Source organism: Beta vulgaris, chromosome 3 (assembly GCF_026745355.1).
Source record: "Beta vulgaris subsp. vulgaris cultivar EL10 chromosome 3, EL10.2, whole genome shotgun sequence".
Lineage (NCBI taxonomy): Eukaryota > Viridiplantae > Streptophyta > Magnoliopsida > Caryophyllales > Amaranthaceae > Beta > Beta vulgaris.
This window is the reverse complement of record NC_079204.1, coordinates 5,359,868-5,385,058: the sequence shown is the minus strand read 5'-3', so window position 1 is coordinate 5,385,058 and position 25,191 is coordinate 5,359,868. Positions and strand designations below refer to the sequence as shown.

Sequence of the window (25,191 nt, the reverse complement as noted above, 5' to 3'; positions counted from 1 at the left end):
CATTTCAGATAAGTTCAAGGCCAATAAGTTGAAGAGAACGCACCCAAAGTGTTCTCTCTTTTCATTATTATTTGTAAATTTTTCTAATTTAAAACTTTTAAATGTTGACGTTATTGCAACTCATGCTCCATTTAGTAGAGCGTAAAACATTTTTCTGGAAAACTGTTAACCTCTATTTTCAGTTTTACATTGTTTAGTTTGTAAAAGATTGTAAAATCATTTTCCTTTGGAGTAAAATTTCTCTCTTAATGATGGAAAATCATTTTCACTTCAAATGAAGGAAAAAACTGTTTTCCTGCTTTTTTCTTGTATCTCTTGTACACTTCTCTCACAACCTCCTTACTTTTCCTTTTGATTTTCCTTTCATTTCATCATTTTTCTTACATTGAACCAAACAGCGGAAAACTAATTATGGAATTGGTTGTCCATGAAAATCATTTTACACTAAAAATGTTTTATACCCAATCAAACGGAGCCTTAAAAATCGTGAAAATGAAGCATTTGTTTATGAAATTCTTTGAAAAAAGGAAATTATTGCAACTTAAGAACCACCAAAAATTGAATAAAAAAAGAACCAACAAAGGATATGAAAATGAAACGTGTACTTTATATATTGTACTCTCAGCTTATGTGCAACAATATAGTTCTCACAATTGCAATTTGTAGAAGTAGTCTTTTTCCATATTTTTCTGAAGTTACACAGCTATACCCAAATAGACCAAACACTATAATACCTTTTCTATATCGTAAATTAATTTGTTGAAGAGAAGTCAAGTGTAATTAGTTAGCTATGACTTATTCTAGGTAGGGCTGACAAAAGTTGATCCAACTTGAAATTAACTTGAAAATTGTGGGTTTGGGTTGAGATTTTCGACCTGAAATAAAAAATGGATCGACTCTATCCGACCTGAAAATATAATGGGTTAAGCTCGGGTTGTCTTTTTGAACATGAAAATAACCTGAATAACCTGATTTAGAAGTCGGGTTATTTTCAGGTCGGGTCAACCTTAAATTAACCCAGATTTTCATAACTTATACCGTCTATCTTTTGTTATTCTTATTTATATTGCGCTAAGCCCATTTTTTGGATCACCTAAACTTTATTTCAGGTCATTAACCCATACTTTCATAACTTAGCGTGTATAGTTAAATTTTATTTAAGGTCATGTTGGGTTGATTTCGGGTCAACCTGGAATCGATAAGGTCGGGTTTGTGTTATGATTTTCTACTTGAAATTAGAATCGGGTTGGGTTTGGGTAAGTGGCCTAAAATATAAATCAGGTCAACCTAAAATTGACCCACCCCGACTTGATTGCCAGCCCTAATTCTAGGTGTGTGTTTGAGTATTCCGTTCTTGCTTAGAAGGCTTTTAATTATGATTACTCAAGACTCCCAGAAGATCACATATGATTTCTTTTATTTTTCTTAGTTTACATCAATTAATCTACTGTCAAAAAAATATATATCTTCCTAATTTTGTTTAATTTCTTATCAAAGAAAAACACATATTCATCAAGTTACAAGTTGTAATATTTTATATTTTTGTAATTTAGACGTACCATCTGTATATCTAGAGCGGAAAATAATTGACCAAACAAATGAAATACTCTTTTGATGACAATTGATCAAATGAATTCATTGCAAATATCGCATCGGGATTATAATACTTTTTGCTTACATTAGAGCATGTACAATGGTTGGTGTCTCTCCAACTAGCTCTCCACACTCTCTCTCCTATTCTCTCTCTTCAAGCTACTCTCAAGAGCCATGTTTAAAAACACCCAACAACAATAAAACCCTTTAAAGAGCTCTCCATTTAACTTTTCATTATTTTGTGGTCCCCATGTCAATAAATGAACCTCATTTCATATTATGATCAAAGTTATATAAATTAAGTTATTCATGTAAATTAAATATAATTACAAATTAATCTTTTTCATAATTTAAGCAAAGTAGAATTTTTAAAAAACAATATAATTATGAGTGCTAATATTTAATTTTCATAAATTTGGCATGGAATGAAGAATTAACCTACAACATGAAAAACTAATTTTTAAATATCCAATATTAGGCTCATTTTATAGATAAAGGAAAATTATACTTGTTGACATAATAATTATTACCATCTTTTTTTAATTTTTATAGAAAAGATCATTAAATAGTTGCATGAAGAAAAAAAATTGAAGTAATTACAATAAAAAGTGGGTCCCACACATTGGAGAGCCATCTCTCCATCAACCCAAATGGTATCTCCCCCAAGACCCTTTGGCAAAGTGTCTCCATGGAGAGACACCCAAGACACACCCAAGAGCCCCATTGTTGGGTAAGAGGTGGCTCTCCATTTTCTCTCTCCTTGGAGAGCTAGTTGGAGAGCTAGTTGGAGAGCCCCATTGTACATAGTCTTAGTAAAGAAATCCGATGAATACTTATGAACTTTGGTTATCAAAAAAGTATTTTAACTTCGAAACACATGAAATATGTAATACTCCTTCCATTTCATTTTAATCTACACACTTACACTTTTTACGCATGCCAATGTAAAACGTTGAAGACATATATCTTTAGTTTTTTATTTGTAAAAATTATAAAAAGTACATATTAATAAAAGGAAATTGATATACATAGCCCTTAGGGCTATGTATAAGAAGCTTAAAATAGAAATAAAAATTTAAATCAAGCATTTATTACCTCAAATGATGTGAAATTTTGTCATGAATTCATAAACTATTTCCATTTTAAGACATGTATTTAATGCTTATATGTAGCCCTAAGGGCTACATATAACATTACCCTTAATAAAATACATACTAAGACGAATCTAACAAGATCCCACATGACTATGTTTTTATTCACGTATAAATCACAAACAAGAGTCAAAGTGTAATTTGTGAATAGTGTAAAATGTCAAAGTGTGTAGATTAATATGAAACGGAGGGAGTAGTAGTACTTATCCTAATAAGTTACTTCCTCGGTTTCTTTTTACTTGCATCAGTTTGACTTTTACGCTTGCCAATGCATAATTTCAACCATCAATAAGTTTAGTTACCGATAAATAAAAATTATAAAAAGTATATATTCGGAAAATATACATTCAGACGAATCTAACAAGATCCCACATGAATATGTTTTTCCTTAACTATAAATCACCAAATATAAACTGAGTAGAGTTGGTGAATAGTGTAAAAGTCAAACCGTTGCAAGTAAAAAAAAAAAAACGGAGGAAGTATATAATATGATAGAAGTATAATTATATGAAGACAAGATGGTTAGTTGGTATGATGGGTGGTAGAAGGAGAGTAACAATCATTCATAATTTTTTATGGTATATTATTTTTGTGAGAAAAAGTTATATGTCACCCATATTTGTCTGGTAGTTGTAGACTTGTAGGACAAAACGTTAGAAAATAGATCTATATAAATATATTAAAAGACGTATCAATGTACGTTACGTACCAATTCCGTTACTCTACTAAAATTGTCTAAAGTGTACATAAGTCATATCAATTAACAAAAGTCAAATTAACTTGCAACAAGATTTGAACTTGTGATCTCTTGCTATTATACATGATACACTTACCATCTAAAGTCCACATTATTATATTTGTACCTTTTAAATGTTGAGTTTTCTTTAATATATTTTAGTGAGATTGAAAACAAATGCATATCAAATCGGAAACACAATACTAAACCAGGACAACGTCCGAATCCAAATACCGAGGCCCTGTTCTCCCCATCTTATTTTCAGTTCAGTTCAGATCAGTTCAGTTCAGACCAGTTCAGTTCAGATCAGTTCAGTTCAGACCAGTTCAGTTCAATTCAGTTCAGTTCAGCTCAGCTCGTGACGATACTTTTACTCTCACATATCACTATTCATTTCATCAGTTCAGTTCAATTAAGTTCAGCTGTTTTATGCCGAAGAGAACAGACCCTAATTATAAAAGAAAATGAGACCTTATGAGTTCTTGTTAGGGGTGAAAGTTATTCGGATAAAATCCAAAATCCAATCCGATCCAATCCAAATTAGTATTTCGGATCGGATTCGAACTATGTTCGGATTGGATTCGGATTGAGAATTTTTGAAAAAAATGGGTTTTCGGATCGGATTGGATTGAGGGTAATTGGATCCAAAAATCCAATATAACCGAATAGTAATATACCTTGTATTATGTATCTGGATTGGGCTTAAGTGCTTAATTGCTTTTTTATTATAAAAAAAACCTACTCCATAGTCCAATACACATAGAACTTCAATCCTTCCCCTAAAGCACTAACTGCACTTAATTTCTCATTTCCTAAATCTACTAGGCTGCTGTTGTGCTTAACTTATTTCATCGAAAAATTAAAGTTTTTAAAAAATCGGATTTTCGGATCGGATCCAATCTAGTGTATGAAATTTTGGATTGGATTGGATCGGATTCAAACCCTAATTGGTTTGGATTCGGATTGAAAAACTGAAATCCAAATTTTATTCGGATTGGATTAGGCCCTAATCCAAACCGCACACCGAACTTTCACCCCTAGTTCTTGTGGTACTTATGACATAAACGTAGGAGTTGGGGACAAGCCGTATGGCCGTGGCATATGGTAGGATACGATAGTTATTAATTTGCCATGCCATTACCAAAAGCTATTCAAGTCACACTTCTTGACTTGTAGGCATCAATCATTCACTAATCAACAAATGCATTCAATACTGTGCAAGTGATCGAGAGGTCCAATTTATTCCAAGAAAAACCAAGTAATGAGCATAGCCTCTAGTCCGATTTAAGTGATTCAATATAATGCTCGTGTAATAAGAAGATAGAGAAAAACCACAAGCCAAATCAATATAAATATTAATATCAATTACTAGTTATAATGTGAGGACAAGAATTATACCCCGTAACGTGTCACCATGTTAAAGTGTCACTCTCCATTCCAAGTATTGATAAAGTTTTGTGTCTTCTTTTACTAGTCTTATATGTACGCTATGCGTGCGAAACAAATAGAAATTAATTTACTAATTACATCTATTCATATCATTGTTTTTTTAAAAAAAAGAAGCTAATGAAGCTGAGTATCTGCCTTGAGATTTGATAGTATTGTCGTGTAATTTGGTCTTATGTTTTTTCTTTAAAAAAAATGGTAAAGATGTGAATTGTGAGGTAAAGAGGTTAGTTGTACCGTTCGACGAAAAAGTCAATCGTCGAAAAAGTTTGAAATAATTTACACTCTTCAAGCCTCTAGTGTCAAAATGTTTAATAAAATACCTTTTTGAAAAGAGAAACAGGTCAAAGAGTGTAACTCACAATAATGTGACCTACATGCCTTTTGAGCCAACCGAGTTCATTTAGAGCCCAAAAACAGTATTTTAATAATCTTGAATTTTGTTTTTAGTTAATTTTTGTATTAGGATTTGCTAAAACTATTTAAATGTTTTGAGCCGTCATTAGACAGCTTTTCTTCTAAAATAATACTTTAAGAGTTTATTCATTTTCTTGTGGATTATGTAGTCCTTTGAAAGATATGTCGCTTGTGAATTTGTTTGTTCGTACTAGGAATTGCGCTTACTTTTCCTTCATTAATTCTGATTGCGTCAAGATGAGTTTGATTGTCTTTCAATTTGAGTATATATATATATATATTATATTAATATATAATATTATATATATATATATATATATATTAATATAATATTATAATATATATATATATATAGGATGGACACCATGTCCTTCTCTTCCTTTTTATAGTAGAGATTTAACATTTTTCTAGAAAATTATCAATATGTTTATACAAAGTCTCAAGCTTGTGACTATTTACTTCAAATGTCATAATCCTACCACCGAGATATGATCTCTAATATGTATAACAATTTTAGTTATTAAATTATTTTGCTTAATTAAAAAGTTTGAATACTTATAAGTTTAAATTAAAAATTAAACGGACTAAAACCAAAATAGAATGTTATTGCCTTAAACTTTGAAATAGTCAAAATGATAAACAAATCCTATTAGTTGTGACAAAATAGTCAAAAGTAACACACAAAACATCTCCTAGGACATCATCCGGATAAAGCAACTACCATGATATTTATAGACAGGCCTCCATAAACAAAGTTACACTCTTCTAAGAATGAAAGCTTAAATGCTAATTTTTTTTAGCTCCCTTAAGAAATTATATTAGAGTTAATTAATAATATTAACTAGTTATTTTGGTAAAAAAAAAAAAGACATCCCCAGCCAAAGGATTTTTTTTCTTTTGACAGCCATAGGATAACTCATAATTATTTTTTTAACAAAAAAAAGCTCATAATTAAAGGAAACAAAAGTATTAATTATTAAGACCTTTCTAAACTTTTACAACCTTAAAATTATTGTGGTCAATTTTTTTCGAAAAACAAATTACACGGCCTGGTGGATGATGATTATTCTGATTTGACTTATTGTGAAAATGTCACGTTTTCTCATTTTTTCCAGGGAGGCGAATCAAGCGGCGGACTTCCTAGCTCACAAAGGTCACTCCTGTGGTTCTCTCCATTGCTGTTTTGAACTTCCTAACCTAATATTTCTCTCTATCATCCGAAAAAATGTTTTATGTTGATCGGCTTCGTCCTATATAAGAGATTAAGAGACTAGCCTAGTTTTTTTTTTTTTTTTTAAAAAAAACCAAGATTATGATTAGGTGCTAAAGACTTAGGTGGCTAGGTGACCCAATGGGCCAATTTCCCAACAACCAACATACAAAAACATATCAATCCATACAAAAGCTGAAAACCCATAAAGTTGATATTCTTGTTACCAAAAACATCCTCCAAACTTCAGGGGCATATTCGTCCTTTCACAACAACCGAAAATGGTTGAATTCTGATCTCACAGAGTCATACAGTGTGATGGACCTCGCGCTGAAACCTGTTTGATACATACATACATGATACATACACATACACTGCATTTTCTTCACATTAATCACTTTTTTTTTCTCTCCAAAATCCGAGATTTAATCTTCAATTTTACGGTGAAAACCCTAGATTTTCTCAATCGAGGAGAGAGAAAATGCAAAGAAAAGGATCAAATCAAAGGTTATCAAGTAGTAGTAGCAATAAGCTGCTTCGATCTCGAATTTCGTTTCTCATGCTCTCCATGTTCGCCACCATTGCTTCCTTCTATGTTGCAGGAAGGTTTGTTACTTCACTTTTTCTCTGTCTCTTCTTTTTTTTGCGCTAATTTTGTCGAATCAATTTATTTTGCTGATTGATGATGATGATGATGTGTGTGATGTAAATTTTGGAGTGATCTAGTGATAGATTGGAATTTTTGCTTTAATTTAAGTGGTTGATCATATTGGAAAGAATTGAATTTTGCGATTTCGGAAATTTTTGGTATAATAAGGAACAAGTACATTGATTGAGAAAGCCACTTACACTTAGTTCATTTAATGAACGGTCTATAAACTAGATTCATCGTTTTGCTATATTAATGTAAAATTTGAGTGTTTTTGCTGTCTGAAATTATGTACTTTCTCCATTCTGAATTAAATGCAACAAATTCACTTTTTTTTTTTTCGTATGCTGAGACATTATTTTGACTACAAATATCTATAAATTACATATAAGTAAAAATTATAAAAAAGTACATTTTATGAAAGTAGGTCACGAGACAAATCTAACAAGATCACACTCGACTATATTTCATTATGTATATAAATCACAAATCTTAGTCAAAGTGAATAGTGTGAATAGTGAAAAAGTTGAATGGTTGCATTTAATTCGAAACAGAGGAAGTATTACTTTGCGAAAGCCGAAACCTCTCTTAGATTTCATTCCAAAGATACGTGTCCATTGACATCCGAAGAATTTTTAGCTTACAATAACACTGAATCCGTTGTTAATTAGAAGAGTATGTAAATCTCCGTAAATGTAGGTTTTTTTCACTATTCCGTTGATAAAACCTAAATTGCTCTTTTCTAGACCATCCTAGGTTATTATTGCCCGTTAAAGAGAAGAAAGTCAAGAGGACTTGCATAGTTATGAGGAGTAAATAAAGAGGATGATTATAACTCATTTTCCGACTCCTGTTTTGATGCGAACAACATCCATAGTGGAAGGTTTTGCTCCGATACCATGTGTGTAAGAATTGTTTGTCAAATGCATCAGGAACTATTTGTAATCTGGATAAAACAATATCCAAGAAAGGAGTAGGGAATCCTTTATTCATTCAATAACTTTGTCAAAGCTACAAATTCGTCACCTAATATCTGAAAAAAAGGAACCAAACCAACAAAGTCCTTACCGCTAAAGCGAAATATTAAAATAACCATTAACATATTACAATTTTACAGTGTTAAAACACTGTAACTGATAAAGTGATAATGGGCACAGGAAACTCTTGGGCGTATTCTCATTCCATCAAGCGTAATATAGAGTACAAGCCACTCTATGAGGAGGGAAATCAGGAAGATAATAACTTCCCTAAAAGATAGAATAGTATCATACAAGAATATCAAGAATATCCCTAAGATTGTGCTAACTATTCCCTAATATAACGTAACACCCCCCCTCAAGTTGGAGCATGGGGATCACAAATGCCCAACTTGGAGATGAGAAGATCAAACTGGGTTTTGCCAAGAGCTTTAGTGAAGACATCGGCCAACTGTGCAGTGGTAGGAACATAGGAAGGCGCAATCAAACCATCCTTAATAGCATCTCGAACGAAATGACAATCAACCTCAATGTGCTTTGTGCGCTCATGAAAAACAGGGTTATTGGCAATATGCAGGGCAGACTGACTGTCACAGAACAGAGGAATCGCCTTAGGATGCTGCTGGACCCCAAGACTAAGTAAGAGCCCCTTAAGCCACTTAAGCTCAGGGTCATCAAATAATGTACCCGTGTCGTGACTCAGGCGATGGTTTTGCTCCATCGGGAAACCACATGGCTTAACCCCTAAAAGACCAGCCTCAGAAATGATGTCAAGAGTGTACTTCCGCTGACAAAGAAAGAGCGCGAGCTACCTCAATACCCAAAAAATACTTCAAAGGACCTAAGTCCTTCATTTTGAAACAATCACCAAGATAAGCTTTGAACAGAGAAATAGCACCAGAGTCATTGCCCGAAATAATGAGATCATCCACATAAACCAAGACGTTGAGCTGAACACGCCCTTTAGTGAATGTAAACTGAGAATAATCAGAGTATGGTTGAAGAAAGCCATACCCTTTCAAAGCAGTGACAAGCTTCGCAAACCAACACCGAGGAGCTTGCTTTAAACCATATAGAGACTTGCGGAGACGACAGACCAAAGAAGAGTCAGAGCGTGAAAAACCGGGGGGGAGTTTCATGTAAACTTCCTCCTCAAGATCACCGTGGAGGAAAGCATTGTGAACATCCATCTGATGAAGTTCTCAATTTTTAGCGGCCGCAATGGCAAGAAAAGCACGAACTGTGGTCATTTTGGCAACCGGAGCAAAGGTTTCATTGTAATCGAGGCCAGCCTGCTGATGATTGCCAAAGACTACCAACCGAGATTTAAGACGCTCAATACTCCCATCAGAATTATACTTGATACGGTACACCCACTGACTCCCAAGAGCATGTTTACCAGGAGGAAGAGGTTCAAGAGTCCATGTGCCATTGTCCTCAAGAGCCTGAATTTCCTGTTGCATAGAGGCTCGCCAACCATCATTTTTCATGGCCTCTTTAAAAGAACGAGGTTCCTGTGTAGAAATAAGAGTTGCAAGAAACTTTCTATAATTCACAGAAAAATTGTTACAATTAATGTAGTGTGCTAAGGGATAAGGAGTACCTGAAGAAGTAGATGAACCGGAGACAGAAGGAGAGGACTCACTAGCAGGGGCAACGATAGTGTTAGTGACGTAGTCACGTAATTTGGAAGAGGGGAGCTTGGTCCGAAGACCACGACCAAGAGATGAATTAGATGCGGAAGAATTTGGTGGAGCTGCGGAAGAAGTTTGTGGGGCAGTAGAAGTGGGTGGAGCGACGGAGGAATTTTGTGGATCGTCGGAGGAATTTTGTGAATTAGGAGGAGGGGGGGCTGTTGTGTTTTGTGAAGCATTTGGGCCGGATAAGGAGGATCGGCCCAGATCAAGCGTGAGGCCAGAAGCGGGGGAAGGAGCTGAAGTAGAAGATGGCTGATTGGGGCCTAAGGAAATGGGCCCAGAAGAAGGTAAGGGAGACGCGGAGCTGGGGCGAGATTTGTTTAAAGGAGATTTGTTTAAAGGACTGGGAGCTTCAGTCAATGGGTTGGGGCCAGCAGAAGAAGATGGGCCTGGGTCAGCAATGGGAGTGTGGGATGGAGAAGTTGGGTTGGCAGGAGGCAACTCATAATCATCAAAATCAAATGGGAGAGCAAAATCGTGAGTGGGTGATAATGCAGGAGTAGAAGATCTACTCCTGCATTATCACCTTTAGTTTTGAAATGTCCCCTTTAGTTTTTTGATTGTGAGCAGGAGTAGAAGGCTCAGGAGAGTTTGATAATGCAGGAGTAGAAGGCTCAGGAGAGTTTTGAAATGGAAAAATGTGTTCAACAAATTTGACATCCCGGGAGGCGAAACATTCTTTGGCCTCAATATCATATAATTTCCATCCTTTTTTTCCAAACGGATATCCCAAAAAAACACATTTCCGACTACGACTCGCAAATTTGTCCCCTTTAGTTTTTTGATTGTGAGCAAAAGCAAGACATCCAATAACACGAAGAGCATCATAAGAAGGGGGATGACTAAAAAGGCATTCAAAGGGACATTTGCCATTAAGCAACATAGACGGGGTTCAATTAATAATATGAGCAGCAGCAAGAACACAATCCCCCCAAAAAGAAATAGGTAGATGAGATTGGAAACGAAGGGCACGGGCAACATTTAGAATATGTTGGTGTTTACGTTCGACTTTCCCATTTTGTTCAGGAGTGCCAACACAAGAGGTATGAAACAAAATGCCAGATGCAGCAAAAAAAATCAAGTAGGCATCGAAATTCAGTGCCATTATCACTTTGAACAATTTTAATAGTTTGAGAGAATTGGCGTTGAACCATAGCCACAAAAGACATGAACATAGACAAAACTTCTAATTTATCAATCAAAAGATAAGTCCAGACAGCACGAGAATAATCATCCACAATGGTTAAAAAATAACGTGCACCACTAGAAGAAACATGTCTGTAAGGTCCCCATAAATCACAATGAATTTTCTCGAAAATACGAGAAGTCTTAGTATCACTAGTGGGAAATTTACTCCGAGAATGTTTGGAATAAAAACAAATTTCACAATTGGGATCTAAACTACCCTTATGATTGCAAAGAGGGGGGAGGAGTTTTACAATTTTCTCAGAGGGATGACCAAGACGGCGATGCCATAATTCCAGAAGAGAGATGGTGGAAGCAACAGAAACATGATGAATGGAGTCATTGCCCGCAAAATAGTAAAGACCATCCTTCTTATTCCCCGTTCCAATCTGCTCCTTCATGCGGTCCTGAATAACACACATAGAATCATTAAACTGAACAATACACTGTAAATCATCACAAAGTTGCGAAACAGAAAGTAAATTGCAACTCAAATTAGGCACAAAAAGAACGTTCTTAAGAGTGATAGTAGGAGATAAACAAACCGAGCCCATCATGGTGGACTGAACTGAAGCACCATTAGGAAGACCAATTGGGCAATCAAAAACTTTAGAATCAGTAAGCCAAGATTGAATACCAGTAACATGATGACTTGCACCTGTATCAATAATCCATAATCGTTTATCAAACTCACCATTAAGACGATTGGTGGAAACATTACCAAATAACCCTGCTAATGCCTTCCATTGCTCAGAAGTGAAGAGAGAGGATGAGGTGGCAGGGCTGCCCGAGACAGCCACCGAGGAGGATTCACCAACATTGCTGGCAGCAGCATTAGCACGGGCTAGAGGAACACCACGGCCTTGACTCGGCCCACCCTTAGACTGTTTTTCAGGGTACCCATGAAGATCATAGCAATGAGCCTTACCATGGCCCTTTTGTGGCAATGAGAGCACGTCAAGTGCGCCCAGCAGGATGAAGCATCATGACCATTCTTATGACACTTGGGACATGAGAGACGCGAGCCACGGCCAGCAGAAGTACGTGCCTGGACCGAGAAACCAAGAGCCTCGGTGGGCCCAGACGGAACAGCAGAGGAAAGAGACTGCCGAACACGTTCATCTTGAACGGCTAAGTGATACGCTCGATCAAGCGTAGGCAGTGGCTCAGTAGATAAAATATTTGTACGTAACTGAGCATAGAATTCTGAATATAAACCCATGAGAAATTCATGGAGCTTTGCGGTTTCACGACGCTGACAGAAAGAGTGCAATTCGAGCAACAAGAACAACATATAGGGGGTTCAAGCAAAGACAATTCTTCCCACAAAGAATTTAATTTACCGTAATAGGTAGAAACAGACATGGATTTAGTTTGTTCACAACGAGCAAGAGAAGATTTAATCTGTTGAATACGGGGGCCATTGATAACAGAAAAACGTTGTTTAAGATGTGCCCACAGACGACTAGCATCACTATATTTTGTTAGAGTACTTTTTACCTCGGGGGTTATGGTATTGGTAATCCATGAAACCAGCATAGCGTGAAGTGTGAGCCAATCAGACTCAGTACACGGTGGGGTAGGAGACGAGATGGAGCCATCCACAAGTCCAAATTTGCGTCGAGCGAGTAAGGCTAGGCGAATATCCGCTGCCCAGTCTGCATAGTTGTCGTGGGTCAGCCGGGTTGGGGTGATGAAGTCACCTGGGCGGTCTTGAGGACCGAGAAAGAAAGGGGAGGAGGAATCTAATTTGGGCGGTGGTGGTGGAACAGAATCACCAGCCATGGCTGGAAAAAAAACGAACTTTTTACGTGGTTTTGAGGATTTTTAAGAACCTGCTCTTGATACCATGATAAAGTGATAATGGGCACAGAAAACTCTTGGGCGTATTCTCATTCCATCAAGCGTAATATAGAGTACAAGCCCTCTATGAGGAGGGAAATCAGGAAGATAATAACTTCCCTAAAAGATAGAATAGTATCATACAAGAATATCAAGAATATCCCTAAGATTGTGCTAACTATTCCCTAATATAACGTAACAGTAACCTTCACATAAGTTAAGTGTTCCTCTTTGGGGGGGGGGGGGGGAGATGATTCGAGTTCATACATAACCCTTGTCTAACGTTAAATGGATAGAATCATAATCCTATACAATGTAAAGTAGAAGTCTGATGGGGAGTGGTCGTGAGGTCAGGATAAGATGTAAATGGTTGAGAGACGATCTCTCGCTCTTGATTGAATGGGGCATTGGTTGTCAACACCTTTGATTTTTTGCTGTAAATTGTAATTGTTGATATTGGTTTCGATCCCGTGTTGAATTAACTGTTTCTGTGACAGATTGTGGCAGGATGCACAGAATAGGGTTTATATTATTAATGAGCTTGAAAAAATTACAGGTCAGGTAAGTTTGTTACAATTTGTTAACTCCTTGTACCTCTCAACTTATTTTTTCTTACAATATTTTTTATGCAATGGAGTGATTAGTGCCTTAGTGGTAATTCAGCTGTGTGCATATGAAAATAATTGAATCCCCTAGACATCTCTGATCTCCCTAGACATGGCCAATGGCAGGATCCTTATGAGCTAAAGTAATAGTAAATTAGTAATAGTAGGAATACTAGCAGTCAAATTTTATCCATTTAACATACTATTAGTGTAAATTTCTTCTATGTATAATGATATTGTTATTCTACGCATCGCCTTCCTAGCTAAATTTGAGGTATGAGGATACCTGACTGACCTTCAGTTACTGCTCTGATCTCCTGTGCATGTGATATTGCTGTCTGTTTTCGTTCTAGATATTTAATTGAATGAATGGGCTACGTTTGACAGGGACGAAGTGCCATTTCAGTTGATGATTCTCTGAAAGTTATAGCATGCAGGTAATTTATTTCCAATTCACCTTTCTAACTTCTAACTCTTTATATTATACAATGGCGATTAAAGTTTCTTATTTTCAAGTTTGAAACAAGAAAGTTTTGGTTGTTAGGGAACAACAGAAGAAACTCTCAGCTCTTCAGATGGAGTTGGCTGCTGCTAGGGAAGAAGGCTTTGTTCCAAAATATCATGGGAGAAACAAAGCTAAGGGTGGAAAAAAGCCACTGGTTGTAATAGGCATATTGACAAGTTTTGGGCGGAAAAGTAAGAGAGACGCGGTCCGCAAGGCATGGATGGGAACAGGTGAAAATTGCAGCCTCCCTATCTTGTTGTGCTTCTTCATTTGAGGAGCTGTAAGTCTTTGTTGGACTTTGGTACATTAATTTCAGGAAGACATGGAGTGAACATTAGTTGCTAAAATGTTATCAGGAAAACTTCAAGTGGAATGTTGTATCAAAATCAGGAGATTGGGGTTTTGGTAACCTAACCATAGGTGTAAATGATTGGTTGTGGAACTAAAGCTATTGGCACCATGGCTGAATGGTATATGACCACTTTTTGAAGTGAGGCTTAAAGTTATAGAATTTTCACTTCACGTACTTGCCTATTAACCTGCAATCTTCTTAAATCTTGGTCCTCATGTTTGTTGAATCTTTTAACGTATGCAACAATCTTTATTTGCTTTACCTCTCTTATTTTGTAAGTGAATGCTTTTCCGCTGGGAGATGGAGCGAACCTTAGTTGTTTACATGCTATGTGGAAGCTTCAAGAGGACTGTTGTATTAAGATCCGGGTTTGGGATTTTGATTCTGTAACTACCCTTGGAAGTTATTGATTTTGGAACTAAAGCCACTGACGCCATAGCTGAATGACATACTTGCATATTAACCTACAATCTTTTGTTTGAAGCGTGTCCATGTTTCTCGAACATCTAACAAATGGATGATATTTTATTTCTATTGTTTTTCTCAACAGTCTTTATCTGCTTTACTTTTCTGATTTTTTTTCCTTTGGAACTGAAAATGCTTCCTGTAGGAGATGTCTAATTTAACATCTTCTTATCTGATTAATGTGAATGCGTCATAGGTACTGCTTTAAAGAAGATGGAGAACGAGAAGGGCATTGTTCCTCAGTTTGTCATTGGAAGAAGGTGTCATTTATCTCTTTTTTCTTTTCTTTTCTTTTCTTTTTTCTTGGTTGATATTTCAGTGTTGGATAAGATTACTTTTGTTTTATTTGCTTGCAGTGAAAATCGTGGAGATAGTCTAGACTTGGACATTGACATTGAGAACAGACAGAACAATGATTTCATTATTCTTGTATGTCTCTAGCATTTGGAATCTTCAATCAACTCTTTTCACATTCCTTTTAGGTTTGATTTATTGTGATGTTTGGCTTCTGTTTGTAGTTTGTACCTTTCTAGAATTATGGTTTTTACCTCTATAGTAAATTATCAGAATAGTGGATTTGCTGAGGTAGTAGTTTTAGGAGTCAATTGACGATGAAAAATTGAGAAAATTGCTATGTCATAATGACCTGGACCATCTTGTTAGGAAACAGATCCTGGAAGAATGGCTTTTAAGCTTTATTATTGAAACATTTAAAAGGATGTACGCCTAGTGATTTAGATGCTTGTCAAGCAGAGGTAGCTTTGAAAACAAAGGAGATTGTCCTGGAGTAAAAGATGCTTCTTCTATGTCTCATTAAGCAATGCTTGGAATGAGAGGAATGAGTTAGGGGGTAATAGAAATCTGTTAGGGGTTTGAGTAAGGGGACATCAAATTGGGGGGGGGGGACACAGTGGATGTTGGGATTGGGTAGAGTAACCTATAGGGGTAATTCAAGACTATAAGATGGGTTAGGGGAAACCCATAACGTAGACCTGGTTTTATTGGTGCCTTGCATACTGAGTGTCCTGTTAAGATCTGCTCTGTGTATTTATCTTTTTAATTTTTTTTGTTCACTTGAAAGTTTATTGATTTCTTCCTTAATCCTGCTTCATAGAACTGCTGGTTTTCTCCATCTCTGAGATTTTTGATTTTTGTGATGATATCACCCTTTCATGTTTTAACCATGTTATATACTAGTTTACCTCCTGCAGTAGCTTCCATATAAGATATTACCCCGTGATGAATTCCCCTTATTCCAAGCATATTCTATGTGGAGTAGCATATAAAGTGTTAATCTATGCATAACCATGTTATATACTTAGTTTACCTCCTGCAGTAGCTTCCATATTAGATATTACCCCCTGATTAATGTCCCTTATTCCATATTAGATATAAGTTTTGAGTGGAGAATTTTGCACTTTATGTTTACAGGAGGACCATGTGGAGACTTCTAAAGAGCTACCAAAGAAGACTATGTATTTCTTTGCTCATGTTGCCAATAACTGGGAAGCAGAGTTCTACGCCAAGGTCAATGATGATGTTTATATAAATATTGGTAAGTGCACATCTGACGTCACTCTCACCCATGTGTTAGAATGTCTGTTGGAAGTTGGAACTATTATTTCACAGCAGCATATGCATTAAGTTCATGACTCTGTTTTCAACTAAGCATTTGCTTTGTTCTATATTGATCAACCATTGGCATATCTTGGGTTTCACAAATGAAGAGCTAACTTAGCTCATGATAAAAGTTCCGTTAAAAGTTATGGCTGATGATTGACATGCTTTTTTTGAGAAAATTATGAAGGGATTTTCTCAGGCCAATTGACCAAATTGGTAAAAAAAAAAAAAGTGACCCTCAACGGCAATTTGGTAAAAAAAAAATTGCTCTAGCGACAAATTGGTAAAACAAAATTGAGCTCCGGCGACATTTAGGCCAAATTTTTTCTATGATTTTTCGATTTGATCAGAACATGCAATTTGTAAGATTTTATTTCGAATTGGGTAAATAGCGTGTAGTGACAAGATAAGTTAATTAGATAAAAACACGAAAAATCTATATGAAGGGCATGTAAATGCACGTATTGAATGTTGATCAAGCTGAAAAATTATAGAAAATATGGCCAAAATGTCGCCAGGAATCCATTTAATTTACCAAATTGTCCTCGGAACTCATTTTATTTAGTTAAATGTCGTCTAGACTCGCTTAATCTTTTTACCAACTTGTCGCTGGGGATCAATTTTTTTTACCAATTTGTCCTTAGAGCAAGTTTGTTTTACCAAATTGTTCGTTGAGGGTCACTTTTCTTACCAATTTGGTTAATTGACCGGTTTTCTCAAGATTATATTGCTTCCTTGTACTTTTAGTTTTCTCGGTGAGATTTTAAAGTTCATGCTCTGATTTTTTTCTTTATGGCTCTTTCTGATCTTTTAGTTGATAAATCATAAATGTAAATTACTTTTCGGATGCTACACTTTCCTTCTCAATAGTTTTGTTGCCATCATTGGAATTGGGTGTTAAATATATGTATATTTTGAAGATATCGAGATTACCACCATAGATTGTTTTGTTCCTTATCATAACTCATAAATTTGTAGTATTTAGTTTCTTTCTACCGGTTCTTGCACTGGATCTTGCAATCAGTGTTTAACTGTCTCGTTCTTTGCAGATGTCCTGGGAAATACTCTTGCAGCTCATGTGAGTGACCCTCGAGTTTATATGGGATGTATGAAGTCTGGTGAAGTTTTCTCTGAACCGTGAGTATAACCACAAGCTTAGCATGTTGAAAAGATGAACTATGCAATTTGCGAAAATCGCTTTTTTAAGAATTCATCAATGCTTGTCCTTCCAGGAACCAGAAATGGTATGAGCCAGAGTGGTGGAAATTTGGTGACGGAAAATCGTAAGTACAGATAATAATTTAATTGTTAGCTTTATAAAATAGGTTTGCGTTCTTGTTAACATGACCACACTTGATATGTGTACTACATCCTCTGAAGACCCTGTATATTGTTAAGCCAAATCTGTATAGCTTCTTATTGTGGTAATAACATGTGACATCTCTTTAGTTACCAAATTCCCTGACACAACACACTTGTTCCTCTCTTGCTTAATATGTTCTACTCTCCCCCATAATCCTGTTTAGTAGCCTTAAGCCCTTCACTAATCATGCTGTTCCTTCAAATTTGACCTTTTGAATTTACCACCTCATGATTCTATCTTTTGTCCGACAGGTACTTCCGCCATGCTTCTGGTGAAATATTTGTCATATCACAAGCACTGGCAAAATTTGTCTCGATAAATAGGTGAGTCTGTTGGAAAACTATAGTTTCTCTCCTTTGCTCAGCCGTTTGTTTGGAGGCTGATTTTAGTCGCTGGTCAACTGAGAACCTGATCTACACTTCTACAGTTTCTAGATTTATGCGACCTTGGCAAACTTTTCTTTCCAAATTTTTTGTTTAACTTCTGTCCATATCATTACTAAATGTTTTTGTAATGCATATCTTTATCAGTCTTCATTATATTGACTTGGCAGATCTAATCTCCGCACCTATGCGCATGATGATGTCAGTGTAGGCTCCTGGTTTATTGGGCTTGATGTGAAACATATTGATGAAAGAAAGTTTTGCTGTTCATCGTGGGCATCATCAGGTCCCTCTCTCTGTCTCACAAACAATATGCATATTGCATCTACGACCTTGCATCTTTATTCCCCATTCGATCAAACACACACTTCTTAAAACTGTTAAAATTCTAAGAATCCTCAGATTTCTGGTAATATCATCCTTAAAACTATTAATCTCAGAGTCAGCCTCTCCACTAGTCTCAAAGTGTCAGTTGTAGGCCATCTGTAATCGTAAAATTTGCATTATTTTGACCCTATCTTGACCTCTTGTTGCGTCACTCTCTCAGGCCATTGCTCATCCTTAAGCAACAAGAATATTGATAGGTTTAGATTAGATTATTCTTTTTCCCCTTTTGTTTCAACCAAAAGCCTCTGTTCAGTGCATACTTCCACTTTAAACCTCTTTCAGTGTTATTGAACTTTGTTTCTATGTATCAGGAGCTATATGTGCCGGAGTTCGATGAGAATTTCGAAGTTCTATTCTGACTGCAATACCGTGCAGACGGCTGTCAATTTTCTCAACAAGAGATTATCTTTTTTCCTTGCTGAGGCCATATAGGATACGTTGGATCTCTAACCTGCCTTCTCTTATATTACTATACTAGATAGTAGATACTCCGAGTAGGTAGTAACTACAGATGAGCAAATAGGTAGAGCAAATGATGCTTAACCACAACTAGCCTTCACATAGCTCTTGTTTTATTGGAAAACTGTATGTGGTTAAGCATTTGTTACCCCTTTTCTCAGGACACATTTGTTCTCCAAAGAAAAAAGAAGTCATCTACACTTTGTCCTGTATTATATGCAACCTCCACTTTACAACCTGCATTATGTGTGAATTTCAGCTCTTGTAAATTCCCCTAGACATATTGGATTGTTATCCTCCCTTTACATATTGGATGCATTTCAATCATAGTACACTGCTACCATTATCACATCTCTTTTCACGAATTTGCGAATTATCACACTGAACTTTAGCAAAACTTCGAGCAAATATGCAAGCCAGAATTTCAAATATTATTTTATACCCATCGAATTACAGAAATACTCACAAAATTTTGTCACTATTTATGTTACAAACATATTTTATGCAGGATAAGCAAAGTGTGGCTGTTTGATACTAAGAAAAGGTATCATTAGGTCAACGACTTAAACAGAGAATATTAAAAGTTCTAAACGTAATGTTTTACAGCACAGTATAATGATCCCAACAGACCCCTCTGGTTTATCGAACCCGTGTCCTCTCCTTGGCAAAGAGAAATTTTACCATTCGACTATATCCGCAGTGTCCCTTCCAAACAGAGAGCAGCAATCACAGAAGCAAGATTGACTACTTTGTACATCGAGAAAGCTCACTACACACAGGCTAAATCTACAAGAATGTTATCGTCAACATGAGGGGGATATTTGAAAAACCCGCGAAATCCTCTATGATGAACTATTCAGGAAATGAGCCACAGCTTTATCTGTGTCATTGTCATGCATGAGAAGAACTTCAGCGACGTTGTTTGAAGAGAAACCCATTTCCCGGAGGAGCGTAAAACCATTCGCAAATTCTCGAATCTGCAAACAAAAAAAATTGCATTCTAGTAAAGGGCCTGAGCAATTAATGAGAGAATATTGAAGACCCTACCATGAGATCTTAAACACAAGAAAAAGCACAAAATAAAAAGGACCAGGGTTTAGTGACTTAGAGGATGCATGAGTGAGTGATATCACATAATGCATGAGTAGCAGCAACACATCTCTTGCTTTAGAAAAACATATTCTCTCACTATACCTAATGAATTACTCAAGTTGGCCCAGAGCATAAATTGACAACTTCCAAAAGATGCAAATCATCATCGCAATCCAAGAGTAACTGGAAATTTTTCTTTCAATTATAGCATAAATTTGAACCTTACCTTGCTATTCTGTGTAGCAATAAGAGGAACCTAAACATTTTGTTATGAAACTAAAATATGAGTACAAGTTGTATAAATACACACATGGTTTTAATAATGGATTTATCGGCTATAATAGTAAATAACCAGTCTATAACGGATGTTGCGGCATGATTTTAAATCGCATGTTACTATCAACATGATTCACGATGTGATCGCAGAACTAGTTCGAAATCAGTCACAAATCGATCTCACCTAATGGTACAGCCTTAATTCAATTCCCCTAATATATTGAAATACAGACCTTAGGCAAAAATAGCTAGCTCTTTAAAGCCAGTACATATTGCTTGTGAAAACTGAAAAAGGCACAAAACTCACTCTTTTCCATCACAAGTTTGAGGGTACAAATGTTATGTACATGGGAAGTGAAAGTGACTTAATGGAAACAAACAAAGACCGGCAAAAATTACCTTAGTGGGATTGTCCCCGAAGGTTGCAACTGCTAGAGGAACAGCTTCTCGGTTAAGGCCTGATGCAATATATTTGCTCACAAGAGGATCCACAGCAGGGGTCTACAAGGGTTGATTACATTCAGTTAGGGCAGAAAGGAGGACAGGCCTGACAAGGTAATATCCAACTTCTAGGGAAAGATACAAGAAACAGATATCTGAATGAATATCCACATTGCATTCAATTAAAACATAACAAGTAAGAAGAATTATTACATAGGAGCTCTTTTCATGCACATCACTGTAAATATATATATGTGCCAATTATTTCATTTCTCCTAAAAGGAACTTAAAGGAGGCCTGAGTGAAATATTGAGCACCTAAAATCAAAATTACTCAGAGATCAATACGTGAAATGTTAAAGGCAGCTCACCATAGGCAACTGAACCTAACACCAAGTATGCTACATCAATTAATGTTCTACACACACTACTGACTGCACACAATTTACTGAAGCTTCACATATACATTTGCTTCTTTCTACCTATTTATCCTCAAATTACAAGCATCATACTCTCCTTCCCTCTCAGAAAAGGATATTAAACACTAACACAGCGGGTTGTTGTAGCTTCCTATTACCAAGCAGAATAAATCCCCATCCCCCAGGAAGTGTTTCTACCCAGTATAAAAAGTAATCCTCATGTAGTTGAGCATGTCCTCTATCTTCCCCTTCCCTACACCTCTCTCCTCAGAGAAAGGATATAATTAAACACAGCAGGTTGTAGCTTTCTGTAACCAAGCAGCAAAGTTTTCACCAAGTATAAAGATTAAAGAAGTAATCCTCATGGTACCTAGATAAATTCAATCATCCCGTCTCAGTCAGGAAAATAAGACACATAATCCTTGCACACCCTTAGGGGAATTTTTTTTTAAAAAAAAAACCAGCATTTTTTTGACAATCCGCACACGCAAAAAATTCCAAGCAGTCTGAGCAAATGGATTCTAAAGCAATAAGCATAGATATCACACAATACACATAAGATAGCAAAGAAAAGCAACTATTGCTTCTCTTATATAACATGATGGAAACAGACCAAAGAATTCTTAGTAATGAAAAAAGTTAATAGACGAAAAGAACCTTCAATTTCACCCATAGATCATATTTCAAGGGAGCGCAGATTTGACAAGGGGAGATCAAGGGTGTAACTTGTAAAAAGACAGTAACCATCATTTATATGATCCACGTTAAATCGCAGGAGTGCAAGAACTTACTGTTGCTGGCATGGATTGTGATGTTCTTGACGGGAAATTTTCCGATGCAAGACGGCTCCAGTTCTGATTTTCCTTTTCCGCTTCGGCGAGTATTTTTTTCTCTAGATCAAAATCGAACTGAAATGCACTTCGTGGTATATCTCCCATTTGTGGCAATAATTGAGGCTACAGTACAGAGCAGCATCAAAGGCAAGTTAATCACCAGAATAGATACAACAAGGGGAAAAAAAGGCCCAAAAACCAGTCTCCACATGAATACCTTATAGATACTCAATGTCATGTTGTCAGTTGTCTCCTTACCATCCTTAATAATTGCTTTTAAAGTGAGCCTATAAATCACTAAAATTAAAGAAACAGCCACCTGAGGAGTTAAGTCACCTCTTCTTCTCCTTTGTTACTTACTTTCAGGATATCAGCTACTAAATTAGACACATATAGTCGATATAGATCTATATTACAGACCCCACAGTTCAAACATGGAAACATTATGTATCCATTATACCCTATATCTCTTATGCCATTTACTACTTCCCTCAGGCATCATGTACATGAAATTTGTCAAGCTCTGTACAATTACAAATTATTTCACATTCAATGTAACTTTGCAAATATAACAGCAAAATGTATCATATATGTAAGAGATGTAAGTCTTACAGCAACAGCCAAGAACATAGCAGAAACACAGTAATAGCCAATTTTGCCCATAGCCATCCACAGACAAGCGAAACACATGTTGGATACGAAAAGAAAACAAGATAATGGTCATATTAGTTCTCATTTTCTTAATTGAGCCACACTTTAGTTAAAATAATATTGGAGGTGCTGAAACAAATGAAACTCGATTAATCAGTGTTTAAAATCAAAGTTGGAAGCTAGAACTTACAGGAGGAGTGATCCTATATTGTGGCTTTATTTGAACCCTGATTCCAGTTCCTGCTGCAAATTTGATACTCTCATATAATTAGAACACAATTACATCAAACATCAACTTATCCAACATAGTGGGAAAATATTAAATCCCTCACTTGCACAAACAAAACTTTCAAATTTCAACCCAATTCAAATCAACTTGCTACACTAAACAACTACTCAATCAACTTCATTTTGCAAAGCCACAAATAGCACAATCAATCAACTCACTATATCCATTAATATGATCAAATTGATCACAAATACAAATCCAAAAAAAAAAACCAATTATTATCACTCAAATTCAAAACAATTGAAATCTTACCCTCGTCTAAAAACCCATCAACAAAATCAAATCATAAGAAACTCCCATAAAACTATAGGGCTTAATCAAAACAAACGAAAGAAACCCAGAAAAACCCAGAATTCAAAAAGTAATAAAGTTCACTTCTTTTGCCAATTTAACACAAGAATTCAACAAAACACAAAGTCATATGAGAGAGAAACTTACAAGAAGTTGGAGGGGCGGAAGAAGAATGGTGATAAGGAGGGGCACGGGCAGAAGGAGGCATGAGCGACTGACCGGATTGACCGATCTTAGGGTAAAGAGAAGAAGATGATGAAACATGGGAAGGTTGAGAGGAAGAAGATGAAAGCTTTTGATACATGGGTATGTGTGGATCATATGGTGATACACCTGCTCCACCTCCATTTCTGCTTGAATAGTACCCATTCTCCATTATTTTCCCCCTTTTTTGTTCTCACAATCTCAAACTTTCCTAATTTTTGCAGAGGGAGAGAAAGAGAGATTGACTTTGCTTGTACACTCTTTTAACTTGTGAACCTTCCTTCACATTATAATTGCTGTACACGCGACAAGAAGTTTATAACTCGTACTTCCTCCGTTCCATAATAAGTGAAATATAGAGAATGAGCACAAGATTTAATAAACATCATTTCTGAAAGCCAAAAAATCATAAAATACCCTTTTCATTATCAAAAGGAGGAGAGAGAAAAGTAAACTACACAAGTTTGTGATGGATACTCTTGTCATTTTGTCACATTCTTTTTTCCATTTAAGATATGTTTCACTTATTTTGAAGCGTTCTAAAATAGTAAGTGCTTTGAATAGTAAGTGCTTTCAAGTAGGTGAGAATTTTTCATGTGTCAATTTTAACTTGTTAGCAATGAATGTTAATCAACTTTTGGTTTTCTACTAGTGCTTTATAAAATCAAAACAAGACTATTAGATACTTCCTCCGTTTCTAAATAAGTGCAACACTTCTTGTTTTCACGTTTGTCAATGCATTATTTTAACCATTAATATATTTAATTATCAATGAGTAAAAATTATAAAAAGTTGATATTAAAAAAATTCACATTCAGACGAATCTAACAAGATCTCACATGATTATGTTTTTCCTAAAATGTAAATCACCAAAGCTAATTAAAGTTTAAATTGTGAATAGTAAACACTATGCAAATGTTGCACTTATTTAGAAACGGAGGAAGTATATTAGTGGTGAAAGTTATGTATAGACAAATATATAAATAGTAAATTTTTTTGTTAAATTAATTATCATAAGAGATGATTAATAATAATAATTTATTTAAAAGACGAATTTTAATAATTATTACTTCATAATAAAATTTGAGGGGTATTATTTACGTTAGGGGTAATATTTATGTTATTAATGGTCAATTTTTTTGTCTAATAAGGTCAAATAAGTTTCAATCAGGTCCAATAGGGTCTAATAAGTTTCAATCAAGTCCAATAAGGTCTAATAAGTTTCAATCAGGGTCAATAAGGTCTAATAAGTTTCAATAAGTTCCAATAAGTTCCAATCAGGTCCAATAAGTTGAATCGGGTCCAATCAGGTTTAATAAGTTTCAATAAGTTAAATTCAAGTTCAATAAGTTCAGTTCAGATAAGTTCAGGGGCAATAAGTTGAAGATAACACACCTTAAATCAGCAAAAAAAAAACAATGAAATCTCATAGTAGAGGAGGAGGAAGGGGAGAAAGAAGAAAAAGGAAAATAGGGAGGGGGGGACTGGGGACGCACGTAGGGAGAGGAGATGGGGGAGGAGCGGGGGAAGGAAGGGGAAGAGGAAAGGGAGTCGGTGGACAAGCTGTGTGGTTGGGGGTTGTAGAGGGGGAACTGGAGCCGCGCGAAGAGGAGGAGTTAGGGAATAAATTATAGAGTTATTACTTAATACACAT

The 25,191-nt window shown here is 35.9% G+C and overlaps 2 protein-coding genes across 3 annotated transcripts; one reads left to right on the top strand and one right to left on the bottom strand.

The window, feature by feature from the left end:
- The first annotated feature begins 6,785 nt into the window (after positions 1 to 6,785).
- Positions 6,786 to 19,347, top strand: LOC104888311 (hydroxyproline O-galactosyltransferase HPGT1). 2 transcript variants are annotated; one of them, XM_010673244.4, is made up of 12 exons: positions 6,786 to 7,159; positions 13,401 to 13,464; positions 13,896 to 13,945; positions 14,053 to 14,243; positions 15,027 to 15,090; positions 15,187 to 15,259; positions 16,262 to 16,385; positions 17,500 to 17,587; positions 17,683 to 17,733; positions 18,065 to 18,136; positions 18,367 to 18,482; positions 18,895 to 19,347. In XM_010673244.4, exons 1-12 carry the CDS (start codon positions 7,035 to 7,037, stop codon positions 18,918 to 18,920), a joined length of 1,044 nt encoding a protein of 347 aa, XP_010671546.2. In that variant the 5' UTR covers positions 6,786 to 7,034; the 3' UTR covers positions 18,921 to 19,347. The 2 variants fall into 2 exon arrangements, with proteins under 2 accessions (XP_010671546.2, XP_010671547.2); XM_010673245.3 differs by having other exon boundaries at positions 7,105 to 7,159; positions 13,401 to 13,459.
- Positions 19,348 to 19,452: 105 nt separating this feature from the next.
- Positions 19,453 to 23,808, bottom strand: LOC104888310 (hypothetical protein). Its single transcript, XM_010673243.3, has 5 exons — positions 23,481 to 23,808; positions 22,944 to 22,996; positions 22,061 to 22,225; positions 20,810 to 20,911; positions 19,453 to 20,019 (listed from the first exon to the last, which is right to left on the bottom strand). The coding sequence occupies exons 1-5, from the start codon at positions 23,707 to 23,709 to the stop codon at positions 19,885 to 19,887; spliced, it is 684 nt and encodes a 227-aa protein (XP_010671545.1). The 5' UTR covers positions 23,710 to 23,808; the 3' UTR covers positions 19,453 to 19,884.
- Positions 23,809 to 25,191: the final 1,383 nt, after the last annotated feature.